We start from the raw sequence: 15,424 nt of genomic DNA on the forward strand, positions 1-15,424 counted from the left end.
TTGCCCCCCACAAAAATCTTCTGATAGCTGTGTCCATCTCATTGCATAGAGAATTTGGGATTTTGAAAGTTGACATTGGGTAGACAGGGCCTGCTTGTGCCACAGACTTGATCAATGTAGCCTTTCCAGCTTTTGAGAGAACTTTACTCTTCCAACCTTCCAACGTGTTTTGCAGTTTTTCCTTGAGCTTCGAAAATTCCTTACTTCTATTTTTTCCTAGCAAGAGAGAGTTTCCGAGGTTATTAGAGCCAGCTTTTAGGTCCTTGAAACCTAGTTTTTCTTTTATCAAAGCCTTAGTTCTTGCTGGAATGTTTCTTGAGAAGAGAATCTGAGATTTTTCTGAATTTGGCTCTTGTCCTGACCACCTGCTGTAAAGCCTTAAAACTTCTTGGACGCCCTTAACATTTTGGTCATTTGCTCGGCAAGCCACCAGAATATCGTCTGCATAGAGGAGGTGAGAAATTGCAGGTGCTTCCTTACAAATCTTGATCCCTTGGATGTTTGAATTTTTCTCCATTAACCTCGTGAATATCTCTGAGCCTAGGATGAACAAAAACGGGGATAGGGGGTCTCCTTGGCGAATTCCTCTTTCCGGATTGACCGTATCCATTTTACTTCCGTTGATTAGGAGATCGAATTCCACCGAGCTGATGCAGCTGAAAATCATTCTCCTGAAGTCCTCAGAAAAACCCCATAACTTTAGAACCTTGGTGATGAACTGCCACTCCAACCTATCATAGGCCTTCTTCATGTCAATCTTAACAAGCATCAATCCATTCTTCCCTTTGTGTTTCCGAACTTTGTGGGCAACCTCTTGACCGACTACCGTATTCTCCGCTATCCATCTGCCTTCAAGGAAGGCTCCTTGGTGAGGGGAAATGATTTTGGACATCAGGGGTCTCAATCTAGCTGTAAGGATTTTAGCTACTATCTTGTAACAGAAGTTGCAGAGGCTGATAGGCCGGAACTAGTTGAGATTAGAAGCATTCTTTGTCTTGGGAATGAGGACCAACATTGTCTTGTTCACTCCCCTTGTGATATTCTTTGTTCTAAAACTTTCCTGCACCATATCTATGAGTTGAGTCTTTACAATACTCCAGTAGGATTCGTAAAAAATACCCGAAAAGCCATCAGGTCTATGGGCCTTTAGAGGGTGTAGCTCCCAAACTGTCTTCCTGATTTCTTCCTCCAAGGGGATTGCCATAAGTCTACTGTTTTCCTCCTCCGTGATATAGCTGACTCCCATATCATCCAGCTCTGCCTCAAAGACTGGGTTTGAAGAAGTGAAGAGTTCAGTAAATCCTTCTTTGAAATAATTGCTAATTTGTTCCCTGTTATGGATCCATATCTCTCCTTTCCTTATGCAGTCTATTTTGTTCCTTCTTCTTTTAACAAGGGTGGACGTATGGAAAAATTTGGTATTACGATCTCCTTCAAAAAGCCATGTTTCCCTCGATTTCTGTTTCCAGATGCTTTCCAGCCTGGTTCGTTGTATTCTTAATTCATTCTCCATGACAGTTTGCTTTGCTCTTTCTTCCTCTTTTCCATACTGAATCTCTTTCAGTTCTTTTTCCAGCCTCTTTATATTGTCTTGCACAAAGCCAAAGTGGGATTTATTCCATCGTTTCAGAGCTATTTCTGCGTTGTGGAGCCTTCTGAGCAGCTTGTGAGCCTCCATTCCATTTCTTGTTTCTTCGTTCCAAGCCTTTTTAATTATCTCACCACTAGAAATGTCCTTTATCCATGCTTTCAAAAATCTGAAGGGGCGGTCTCTCCTCTTCTCATTCTCGTGAGAATATAAAAGGAGAGGAGAGTGATCCGACTGTTCTAAAGCCAGATGACTGATTTTGGCTTCACTAAAGAGGGAGAGCCAATCTTGATTGGCCAAGCCCCTGTCAAGTCTCTCTTTTATGTAAGATCGTCCTTCCTGTTTGTTTTCCCATGTGAATTTTTTCCCCGAAAATCCGAGATTGATTGCTCCCACATTCTGTACAAAAGTGTTCAAATAGGAGTGATTTCTTTTAAAACCTTTGCCTCCAACCTTTTCTGTGTCATCCAGGATTTCATTCAGGTCTCCTAAGATGAGCCAAGGCAGCTTGCAGTTGAGAATTGTTTCTTCAAGAAGTTCCCAAAATTCCGCTTTTTCTTTTCTGTAGGGAGTTCCGTATACTCCAAGAAAGCACCATCTCTGTTTTTCCTCTAGGTCTTTGACTGTTCCACAAATCACTCGTTCAGAACTCCAACTCAGCTCAAACTTACACTCATCCTTCCACATAAAGGCTAATCCTCCAGCTCGCCCTTTCGCTTTAACTATTTCGAAATTGTTGAAGCTGAGAGTTTTGCAAATTTTTGTCATTTTGTCCTTGTTTGCTTTAGTCTCCATGAGATAAAGGCAATGAGGATCGTGTCTTTTGATCAGGCTACAGAGGGCTCTGGCTGTATCTTTTCCTCCTATGCCCCTACAATTCCAAGAAATGACCTTTATTGGCGAGGGGGGGGGGGGGGGGGGCATGAAATGGCCCGCCTCCTCGGCCGACTGAAAATCCTGGTGATTTGTTGATGTTTGTCCTCTCTCGGTCCTTCTAGATGGTGTTCTTGCCTGGATATTGGATCTTCTAGCATCCTTCTTCCACTTTCTTGACCTTCCTGAATTTGCTTCATAAGATCCTTGACTGAAGGGAATTTCTTCAAAAATAGCGGTTGTGATCTGGGTGCTTGGCATATTTGGGGATTCCTCTCTGGGTTCCTGGGGTCTTTCCTCTTGTGTTCCTGCACTCCCTTGAAAGCTCTCGAAGAATATGGGTTCCAGGTCTTCCAACACCTCTATTACTCTTGGGCTTTTTCTGAAAGGGTGTTCTGAGAGAGCTTGGGCTGCCCTTTTTAGAAGAGGGGGTGGGATTTCCTTTCTTGCAATTTTTGAACCACTTGGCCCAGAAATATGGCCCGGTTCTGGTATAGGCCCAATTGGTTTGCTTCTTTCCTGGTTATTAAAAAAAGATATATTATTTAAAATTACAGAGGCCCACTCACCTAGAATTTGAGGATCAAAATTGGAAATTCTTGCTTGGTGAAGCATGGCTGCGTAAAAATCTTTCAGATTTCCTTCACAATTTGAATCCATAGTCTTTTTTAGAGAATCTAGTTCAGGACAAGTATCCAAGGCTGATTGTAGGTCTGCCATAGGCGTGCTTTTGTTGCCCTCCTCGAGCAGCACCACCTGCTTCTGTCTGGCCCTATTCTGACATTTGGTGAGTTGCTTTTCTAGCAGTCTATCACATTCCTGTAGCTTCTTCCTGTGATGGGTTTGACTTGCTTCTTCCTCCGGTAGGTTAATGAAGAGAAGGTTGCCGCCGTGCTCCGCCCTGATCCGCGGTCCATACAGCTTGGCCGTTATTCCGTTTGCTGAGGTAATAGTTGCTGGGTTTTCATATCTGCAGATTCCAGTGACATGGTCTAGTTTTCCGCATTTGTAGCAGAAATTAGACAACTTCTCAAACTTAAATTGGATCCATCTTTCGGTTCCATCTTCCCTGTCTTGAAAGAAGCCCGGTGGAAGGGGGTTGAGGGTGGAAATATCAACTCTGATTTTGAGGAATCGTTGGCCTACCACACATTTCTTTGTCAAGGATTCTTTGTGAACGCCTCCCAATTGGTTTCCGATTTGTGCTGCTATGTGTTCATTCATGTATAAGGGGGGTAGCCCGTGTATCTGGATTGAGAAAGCTGTTGTGTCAAAAGAGATTTCCTTGATGGATTTGTTTGGTGGCCACTCTTTTAGAATGAGATGGGCTCCGTCGATGGACCAGGGTCTGTTCCTGAAGATTTGGTCCTTTTCCTCCATGGAGCCGAAGAGGAAAGTGAAGGTGCTTTCGTCAATCTTCGCGACTTTAACCTTGGTTTTTACTCTCCAGATTTTGGGAATGGTTTCTGCAAGTTTGAATCTTCTGAATCTTCTCGCAGTGAGGATTCTTCCTACTAACGTTCTTTCTGAAAAGGACTCTTCCTTGTCTGTGTTGGGTTTCAGTGTGAGTGTCCTTAGGGCCTGTTGCAAGACTTTCAAATTGCTCTGCTGGTTGTCCATTTCCCTGTGAAACACACTTACAGGAGAAGACTGGACTGGGGAAAACTTCGTGTTTCCGGATAGTGTTCAAGATAAAATAATTCCTTCTTGCTCCTTTGTGTGTCAGAGTCTTTGAATGCCTCTGAAGCTCCCTCTTTGTCTCATAATTTTTTCTTTTTGGGTAATTTCTCTTTGTCTCATATGAATGCAATAACACACAAAGAGAAGAAGACTTTTCTTTTCTTTTCTTTTTCTTTCTTTCTTGATCATCTCTCTCTCTCGACGCGAAGCCGATCTCCGATCTGTTTCTCTCTCGACGTCGATCTCAGATCTGCTTCTCTCTCTCGACGATGATCTCAGATCTGCTGGTTACATCCTCGCCGTCAGATACACTTTCTCTCTCTCATGTCTTGTGTTGTTTTTGTAAAACTGTTTTTCAATACGCGTTTTACTTTGTCAATAACCCGGAGCTGCAAAGAATTGGTGTGGTGTATCTTTAATAATGATCATGAGCTTCCCTTCTTTGCTCTCATTCAGATTCTTTTGTGTGGTCATGAGTTAGGCTTTGGGGATATATATATATATATATATACACACACACAAGTAATTGAAAGAGAAGGCATAAATATATGTGTGTGTACATGTGGGTGAGAGGGAAAGGTAAATTATATTTATTATTGTTACTACTATTAACTTTATTTTTTATAAATTTGGAAGGAAAATTTTTGCACAACGATTCAGAACCAGGACATGTCCAGATGGACATATTTATTATTGTTATTATATAAATAATTTTGTATATGGACACAGACTTTTTTTTCTTTTGAAACCGCGTGGACGCAGACTTTGATGATCGGTCAGTCGACATTTCTGACTGTAAGGTCCCAAAAAACAAAAAATAATAAAATAAAATAAAAAAACAAAAGGCGCTGAAGTCGTCAAGGCGTGTTTTCTTTTTTTTCTTTTTTCAATTTTAACTTTTTGTTTTGTTTCTTGTTTCAGTTTTCTTTCTTCTTTAAACTTTTTGGTTTTTTTTTTTTTAAAAAAAAAATGAAAAATACAATATGTTCGGAGAGTGGGCTCAACGCTCTCTGATATCACGTGGGCACAACTACTTCCCCTATCCCTTTGACCAAGGTGACACAAACCAAGTATATAATATATGATGAAGAAGAAAGAAACCCAGGAAAGTGGAAACCAACCACCACAATAAAAAATAGAAGAAAAGCAAAAGCAAAAACAAAAAAATAAATAAAAACTCAGAACCCAAGAAGAGCTTCGGAGGGAAAATGGGTCTCTCGGAGAGGTTGAGGCTGAAGCTGAGCTCGGTGGCGGTGGTGGTTGTATTGGTGGGCATGGTGGCGAGCTTGGCAGATGCGCAGGAAAACTCTTGCGCTAACAAATTGGTTCCTTGTGCATCGTACTTGAACTCAACGACTCCACCACCTGCGTGCTGCAACCCACTCAAAGAGACGGTGACCAACGACCTTGACTGCCTCTGCACTCTCTACAACACCCCTGGTTTTCTTGAAAATTTGGGCCTTAATATCACTCAGGCTCTACGACTTACCCAGGCCTGTGGCGTCCCCGCCGACAGAGTCCAATGCAATGGTAACTTTTATTTTTTTATTATTTTTTCTTTTTGAGCAGCTTATATATGAGTTGTGGATTAAATTCTGGACCACGGTCCGTGATCTTTTTTGTTCTGTTCTTTTATTTTTTTATTTTTTATTATTATTATATTTTTTTTGTTTATGCAATTTTATGCTGGAAGAAATAGGATGTTTTAAAGGTAGATATTTTTTTAAGGGTTAATTGCAATTTAGTGTCTGTAGCTTGTGGAAATTGTATGTTCGAGCTTTAAATTTAAAATGTTCTAATTCAGATTTTTAAGTTTTAATTTGTTTTGTTTTAGTCCAATTGGATTTTGAGCGAATGGCTATTAACAGTTTTGAGACAAATGACCTGTTTGTATTGAAAGCAATTTTTTTGCAAAAAAATAAGAATCAAAATGGCTGTGAATTAAAATTAGAGACTAAATTGCGATAGAGAATTGCACTTCAATTTTTTAAACATCACTTTAGCCAAAAAAAAAAAAAAAAGAATTCAATCTGACCAAAAATACAACAAATTGAAACGTTTTAAATTTGTGCTTCGAAAATGCAATTTCCAACTTAGAGGCTATCAAAGTGTAACTAATCCTTGTTTTAATTAACTGTGTGATGTTATAATCTTGAGCTGCTGAGAATCTTTAATTTTTAATTCTTTATTTATTTTTTTTAATTTTTTAATTTTATTTTATTTTTGGGTGGGGTTTCAGATCCCTTTCAGGTTTATTTTTTATGTACAGACTTCATACATCTTGATTCTATTAGCTGTTCATCGAATAAGACTTTGAATTCATATGTACTTTTCATAAAATTTTGGAATGTTTCTAATAATTTTTTTCTGATTGTTATTTTATTAATGTTTTTTATATAATTGTATCTTCAAAAAAAATTTATTTTTTTGTTTAATATAATTTTTAAATTTTAAATGTTTAAAATTATTTTGCATTTTTTTTTTCAGCTACAGGTCCCTCTCCTCAATCTGTTCCACCACCCCCAGGTGAAAATTTCCTCTATAATTGTTTTTCACTTTGTTTTATTTTATTTTTCCTGAAAATCATAGCTTGTTATTCATTATTTTATTTTTTTCAAAATTATAGCTTATTATTCTCTTATTAGAAAAGACCTAAGTCAACCAAATATAGTGCCTTAAATATAAGAAGTTTGCTATTTGTCATTAATAATAATTATCACCAGTGAAATCTAATTTAATTAGTTATGTATTAATTTTTTATTTTTAAATTTTAATTAAAAAAAATAAACTTTTTTGAAAAATCATTTAAATGATCAAATAACATATGAGTTCCACCAATAATGATCGGGAATGATAAAAAGCATTTTTCTAAATGCATGCATAATATTAGTTTTACAGCTTGACCTGCAGTTAATTATTATCTTTCTCTCTTGCTCATATATATTTTTGATTTTAAATTGGGATTGACGAAAGTCATTGGACATAAATGTAACACACATTGTAAGGAAAAATCATTTATTGGTCTTCACGTTAGGTCCCACAGTGGAATTCAAATTTAAATTTTATAACAGTAAATATTGCCATTTGGCTCTCTGGAAGTGACAAGCAGATGAAATTAGGTGTGATTCATGGGTTTACCTACTCTAAATTTAATATGCCATTACTGAGGTCTTATTAATGTTGGTAAGGTGTAGTTTAGATGATACCAACTCTTAAGGAAGCTTTTGTAGACCCAAAAAGACTGTGATTTGGTGTTGCAATTTAGAGTGGCGTGTCCAAAGCAAGAAAAGTATTTGTTGCTAAAACGGAAAGGAAATGTTTAACATTGTGGTTCATACAAAGCATAATATATTAATGGGGAAAACAAACACACCACAAAGAAATCCAATCAAGTAGCTTCATTCTGTACTGAAATGAAAACCAAAGAAGAAGAAGAGAAAAAAAATGCTTCATTCTATATTTTCTTTTCTTTTCCTATTTTATCGCAACCAAATTATAGCAATTAGCACTGTTTATTAATAGAAATTGATTATTAGAATGATTTGGAAAATTTAATTAGTTGAAAGATATTACTCTTCTTAGCAGAGTGCTCGAAAAATAACTTATAGTACGGTTTGGTCTTAACCCTTGCCACACGTACACCAACAAATACCGTGAGAGGCACTTAATTTCTATGCGATTAGTTAAATTAGTCATCGGTAAAGGAGATTTGCAAAACTTTTGAGAAGACAAAGTTGATTAAGAGATTGAAATTGTCATACTTTTTCTTACGAGTATTGCTTGTGTGACAACAGGTTATAATATGCATCTTCTTTCTATCAAACCTTCATTTTCCCAAAATCTTGGTCTTCTTTCATATAATTTTAAATCTCTTGGCAATATTTAGTAATTAATTATCAAAGAATTTTATGTAAATAAGTGCCCTAAGTCATTTACCTCTATAATACCCTGCAAAGAAAAGATTTCAAACATCTCGTAGAGGGTAAGTTTTGTGTGACAAAAGATTATTAAAATTGAAGCCTTTGTTTTGTTTTGTTTTTTAGACACACACACACACACACACACACACACACACACACACACACATATATATATATATATATATATATTGTTTTTGTTTTTGTCTTTTTTTTTTTTTTGGGTTATTTATATTAGAATTGGAAAGTGGAAATTCCAACTTGCATCATTGTCCAAATAAACAATAGAGATAGATTCAAGACTTTTTAAGTGTATTCAAACTGATTTTGTAAATGCAATCTCTGAATGTGAATATTTCCCTATTCTAATAATATTGTGAATTCATCTAACAGGAGTTCCAGGCAGTGATGCACAGATGATCGTGTGGACTGGAATTTATACTCTGCTCATATTTTTGGCTTCTATGATGTTTTACTAGGTTATATATATATATATATATATATATACATACATATTACCCTTCGGAAGCCTATACAATTATCTGAAGTAAATAATGCTGAGGTCATTGCATCATTAAGATTTGGACATGGTTTAAGGATTATTTTGTTACTGGATCGCATCCTTTTTTTTTTTTTTTTTGGCATTGATTTTATATTTATGATATAATTGGTCTGCATCGGTACCCTTGATGTATCACTGAGTTATGTAATACAAGCAACTTTCAATTTGTTTCTTTTATAATACCTGGAATATTAGGATACATTAGAACGGTACTTTTTAGAATGGAGTGGTGATCCAATTAAAACTGTCTATCTAACTCTATAGCTTTCAATCAAGCTCCCCATATTGTTTCTAATTATTGGTGAATCAAATCAGGTCCCAAAAAAGTGAAAAAACTCTTTCCAAAGTTATAAGAGAATTTCACACATCAAGCGAATTCGTATATTGTCAATTTATTTAAAAGAAGAAATTCAAACATTATTTTCATTAAGTGAAAACAACAACAACGACAACATTGAGAGCACGAAGGAGAGTAAGGAAGCTGAAACATTTTCAAAAAGATGAGAAATGCTATTTGTTATCGTTAATGATTGAAAGTTTAAGGTTCTAAGTTAAAAGGTTAATACAATAAAGGGAATAACTTAAACCTGTTATATATATACCTTAAAAATTTCCATGTTTAACCAGCATAGGTGGAACTTTGTTCACATACTCTAACAATCACTATCTCGAACAAAGGATCAGTTGCCCTTTCCATTCTGGTAACCTCTCAAATTGACAACTATTATTTCGTCATATCTCATTGAGATCTTCTCTGCAGTTATGATGGCTCACCGCATTACCAAGGAGCTTCGATGGGATGACCTCCTCCATGTGGGAGTTGGCATGGAGGTCTTCATCCCCTCACCATCATGAAGTGAACTTTTCATCATCTAGTTTCAGCTATCAATCATGGCTTTACTCTTCATCATTGTGGTCCACCATCTGGGACTTATCCACCATTCGATTCACCTTAGATTCATCTCATGCATACACTTGGTTCTTTTTGAGTTTTAGACTCTTATATCACTTATTGAGGCTTGGGGTTGTAAGGGCTAGTTTGGGATTGTGTTGAGAAGTGTTAAAATCAATTATTCTAAAATTTAAGAGGATTAAAGTGTTTTGTAAAATAATAATTCCCCTGATTATTTTATAATTTAGGCAGTTACAAAGAAGCTTGTAGAATAAAATGGATACATGATTTTAAAAATATGATTCTCTTATAATCTCGACAAATAAATTTAAATTCCTACAATACCCTTAATTAATCAATAAAATAATACATTTTATTTACTTTTTATCCTATCAAACAATCACACTCATTTATCAAAAAAAAAAAAAAGTCATACTCAAATTAAAACACTTATTATTATAAACAATTTAATAAATTAATAAATTTAATATAATCATTGATCATTTGTTATATATATATATATATATATATATTAACAATATTTTTAAATTCAATTTTAATAGAAAAAATATCACAACATAATTACATATAAATTATTATTTTTTTTAAAAAAATATACACATTATGTCTTTTAGTAATTGTAAACTTTATATCAATTAATTTAATAAGTTACCAATTACTTTTTCATAACTTTTATACATTATAGTACTTTTATTAATATAAGTTACCAAACATTTAATTGATTTTTTCTTCAGACTGAGTCTTTCTTTAGTATAGCTGTAGCTAATTCTTGGTTCAATGTAGCTACAGCTCCAGCTGAATTTTTTGGAACCAAGTAATAGTAAACTAAGCCTAAGCAAAAAGGTTAACCTAATAGGGCAGATAACAAAGTCTCTTACATATCTTTCTGGATCCTCATGTTTAATTGATGTGGAACTTTATTCGCACATTTTAACAATTGTACCTATCTGTTAAGTCACAATTTATTAAGCTATCATTAAATGATTTATTTTCCCAAATTAAATTTTTAGTATAAATTAAAAAAATAAAAACAATCAAATGGCTCCATGTTAAATGCCTAGCGACAATTTGAGATTACATCGTGCAATTGAGAGATAAATAAATCGTTTATTGGAACAAGATGAATGTATGTGGCATCAGTGTTCATGTACTAAAGATGAAGACAATAATAAAAGGTTTCTTCATAACCATGCTTCTTCTACAAGACAGTCGAATACAATAATGGGAATAACAAATTTATTAGAGGAATGGCAAACTAGTCAGGTGTTGATTCCATCGGTTTTCATAGATTACTTTGCTAATTTATTTAAAATTGGTGTTTCAATTTGTTGTAATGATCTATTTAATGGGGTTCAAGACCAGGTAACTGAACTAATGAATCAAAGATTGAGCATGTCATTTACAACAAAAGAGGTTCAAGTTAGCTTGTTTCAAATGTACCTTACATTAAAGCCCCTAGAAGTGATGGTACGCTAGTTTTTTTTTTATCAGAAATATTGGCAGGTTACTAAAGCATATTTGGATATTTTGAATTATAATGGGGATTTTAGTATTGTTAAACCACATTTTGATAGGTTTAATTCTAAAGGTTATATAAACTCTTCATGTGATTGAGTTCATCCCATCGGTCTTTGCGATATTATGTGTGAAATTATTGCCCAGACATTGGTTAGCCGATTCAAAAGTGTTTTGCCTTTGTAATATCATAAGAACAAAGTGCTTTTATCCTGAGAAGATAATGTAATGATGACGTTTGAAACAACACACATTATATATAATCAGAGAGGTGAAGATAATCATTTGTTTGTCCTTAAACTAAATATTAGTATGTGATCATGTTGAACGGGAATTTGCAATTAGCTCTTCAGCTTTAATTTGAATGTCCAAAAGATCATGGCCCTTGATAACAATCAATTATCTAGATCACATAAGAGACATTAAATGAATGTGACACAAAGCTGCTAAGAGATGGATTTGAATTTGAAATACCGAATTCCTTAATTGTTGTGCCCAATTGTTGGTGGGGTTGTGCTATTCACACTATGAAATTTAATACCCACACCACAATCTATACAAATCCAATTTTATTTTAATTTTGCTTCCTATACCCATATATGATACCTAATTATCCATAAATATAATTAAAAAGATACATTACAACTTCACGTATGGTTTGTTACTGCCTGAGTTATATAATTTGGATAAAACAAGATATGTCTAGTATACAAAACCCGAATGAATTCAAACTGTTTAGATTATGTATTAAAGATGACTACTGCACATATCATTCATTTCCATCCTTATTATATAATCTAGATGCAATCGAATACATTTGCTATACAAAATCCAGAAGGGCTCAAATCATCTGGGTTTCATACACTGAATACTACTTCACATATTGTTTTTTTCTATTCAAATTTTATAGTTTGAATGAAACAAGATACATCTAATTTTAAAGAACCCATATGTGTTCAAACCATCCAGGTTATGAATACTGGATGATTACATATATTGTTAAAGCAATTATTTTTTCTCATATATAAAAGTTAGACCTATTCAAAGCATCCAAGCTATTATAATGAACTACTTCAAAGTGATATGAAGGACAGATAAAATGAAATTTAAAAAAAAAAGAAAAAATATTAGAAAAGCATATAGAGAAAACAAATAAATCATAGAAGAAAGCTAAAGATATTTACATTTTCAGGGTTAAAAGAAATTATTTGGTAATCATTTCTCTATATTTTTTTCATTGTGATCACTAAACTTCATTTTCTCTATTGTTAAAGTTTACTATTTTTCTAAAAACTCCACTATAGTGTACATATGTAACACCCTGTCCTAAAGAACATCGAAATTTTTGTATGTTGACCGAGTTTGACCGAGTTGATAAAATGGGACCCACGATTGACTTTTGATGCAGATAGAATTTTGCATTGAGTGAGGCATTGTGGCAAAATAAGTGTCAATAGTAGTTCATGGACTAGTAGCATGTCCAAAACAGAGCTGTGGTTTGAAAGTTATAGGTGAATCAAGTTGCGATCCAAACTGTCCTAGCGATGTTGAGTTAGCTTTTTATTTTTATAGAAATTGGTTTTGACTTATATATTATTGTAAAGTCCCCATCAATATAAGTTCATACACTAGTGGCACGCTTAATTTTGACATTTTGTTGCAAAGACCTTCAAAATTTGATAAATTTTTCTAAGACTGCTTTTATGGAGTACCAATTTGTGAGTATGTGAAAAACGTTCGCACAGTGCCCACCAATACTGTGCCACATGACAATCATTTGGCCAATTCTGTTAGTGCACAATGGCACCTACGAGTGGCTTTATTGGTGAGTGAAGGGAAGAGAGAGAGAGGAGAGAGAAAAAGGAAAGAGTGAGAGAGGAGAGAAAAGAGAGAAACCGACCACCATTGATTCACTATGCTCCGATCATCTGGGGCATGCATGTGCCGCCCATGGCTAGCTGAATCCATGGCGCATTGAGATAAGCTTGATTTCCAGCGGTGGTGCCACCAGTTTTGTTGGCCGGTTTCTTCCAATCCGACCACCACCTATTCTCTCTGCCCATACCACCATGAAACACATCCTCCGGCAGTCCTTGCCACCAAGTTTGATAGCCAGTGGTCGCTGGACATACTGGTGTTGGACTCAGCGAGTTTCGAAAGTGTCCATCACACTTTTCCACCTATTTTAACCTCCCTAAGCCCAAATCCAATGTCCTTTTCATCCAAATCTTGCTAGAATGGGAGATTCGGGATAGTTAGCACCCGAGCTTCTTGGTCAGATCTTTATCACCATTAGTCCGATCTCCAAGACGTAAGACCTAGTTTGTAATCTTCATATCATGAGCTTCATTTTGGTATATAATTTGCCTATTTTGGACAAAGTTAATGTTAGCTTCCTTGGGTAAACTCTGTATCTTAGACCCGATTAGATTACTATTTTAATCGATGTTATGTTTTGATAATATTTTAGACACCCCTGTAAATATAGGATCGATCCTATGGAGGATCCCGAGTGATCCATGTAATTTAGGTAAGTGGTCTATTTTCAAAATCTATTTTCAAACCGTTATAATCATATATTTGTGTTATTTAAATTTATGAAAATATTTTATCTATATAAATTTAAGAAAAATTGTCATTTAATTGTGTAGTGCTAATTTATGTAGTTTAAATATAATTGTTGCATAAAAATTGATTTTCTAGTTTTAAAAAAATACTTGTGTTAAATTTATTGTGCATAAAAATATATTTATGTATATATAATTTTGTGTAAATTGTATCTATCTCAAAATAATTGATTTTAATGAGATTTAATAGATTTTAAGATACAGTTTGGGAAATTGAGAATTTATGGGTTTAGAAAGATTTGTTAACAAACCCATTATTATTTCTAAAATTTTGGTGAATATTATATTTCTAATTACTTTGTTTTAGATGCATCATACAGTACTAGTGTTCTATACTATATTTGCAATTAGCACGTAGGTATTGATTAGCCATCATGGGAGCTATTGGTGAGAGGGTTGGTAAGTATTTTGCACAATGACCATCAACCGTCTCCTTTGGCTACAAATTGGCAGGTTATTAGCATCGGCACCTTGAAATGACAAGGTGACTGTTTGCATATATCTCCCTTTAACTTTTCCTTAAAAGTGATACTTGGGACGCCAAGTGCTACCTGGCACCATTTGATATATAGTGTGTTGCATCAGGTTGTTTTCCTAATAATTTTTTTTTTAAAGAAAAAATGCTTTAAAATATATTTTATTATATTTTAATTATTTATTTTCAATTTATGTTTTAAATTGTTTAAAATGCTACTTTATAAATTATTTAAACTATTGGATTTAATTTTAACCCATTATACTATTTTTATTATTTAATTAATTTATTCAATTATAATTTTATATATTCATGTAAATTTTATCTTTTTTATATATTAAAATTTTCTTATATAAATTTTATTTATGATTTTACTCTATTTTATTTTGTCCTAAATTTAATCATTGTTTATTTTATTTTTTCCTAAATTTAATTATTGTTTATCAAATTATTTTCAACTTTTTTTAATTTTAAATCGTTTATATTTTTATTTATTTCCATGATTCTTGAGAAATATAAAAATTATGGGTTTTGTGAAAATCATTTTAAAAAGGAAAACTTTTCAACTTAGAGAAATAGTGAGGGTTTTGAGAGAAAATTCTTAATATTTATTTATTTATTTACTTATTCACTTATATATTTCTTATTAATTGTCGTTGTTTTATAATATTATATGTTACTTTCGTAGTTAGGTGTCATTCACTGATATTATTAGCATTTTATTATTTTTCTATTTTTAAATCCTTTCCCATAGGCTTAGATGCTAATAGGCATGAAATGTTAGGGGGCAAGCTTGATGCCATCTGTGTGCTACTGTATTCTAAAAGAGCATTTCATTTGTTTTCTTTTCCTGTAATATATTTTTTTTCATAAATTCTTGTATTTGTATTAAATTTGATGCTTGAATTATACTCTTAGTATGCTCTAATTACAATTGTGTTGGATTATTATTATTTATTCACTTCTGTTGTTATTTTGTAATTGAAGTGTTGCCCCTTGTGGAAAATCTTGTAGTACGATGGGATGAATAAGGTGGTGCTTTATTAGAGTGAGTTTTCTGTGCAGGAAATTTTAGGGCAAGTCCAACCTTTAGGGGAGATGCAGTCAGATTTTCTGTAGGAACATGTGGTAGGGTTTCCTCTAATTGGGGCTTGTTTAGGGTTCTAGTAAGGAATATTAAGCGGGTTCTAATAGAGTGGTATTAGAGCTTTAGGTTTCTACATCTTCAAGGGATTGTGCATTGTTATGCATCCCATTCGCAAATTTATTTTTTT

At 34.0% G+C, this 15,424-nt stretch overlaps 1 protein-coding gene across 1 annotated transcript; it reads left to right on the forward strand.

Moving 5' to 3' along the window:
* The first annotated feature begins 5,231 nt into the window (after positions 1-5,231).
* On the forward strand, positions 5,232-8,800 carry LOC107430260 (non-specific lipid transfer protein GPI-anchored 7). Its single transcript, XM_016041084.4, has 3 exons — positions 5,232-5,671; positions 6,629-6,667; positions 8,452-8,800. The coding sequence occupies exons 1-3, from the start codon at positions 5,350-5,352 to the stop codon at positions 8,535-8,537; spliced, it is 447 nt and encodes a 148-aa protein (XP_015896570.1). The 5' UTR covers positions 5,232-5,349; the 3' UTR covers positions 8,538-8,800.
* Positions 8,801-15,424: the final 6,624 nt, after the last annotated feature.

The sequence above is a fragment of the Ziziphus jujuba genome, chromosome 6 (genome assembly GCF_031755915.1).
Source record: "Ziziphus jujuba cultivar Dongzao chromosome 6, ASM3175591v1".
Classification (NCBI taxonomy): domain Eukaryota; kingdom Viridiplantae; phylum Streptophyta; class Magnoliopsida; order Rosales; family Rhamnaceae; genus Ziziphus; species Ziziphus jujuba.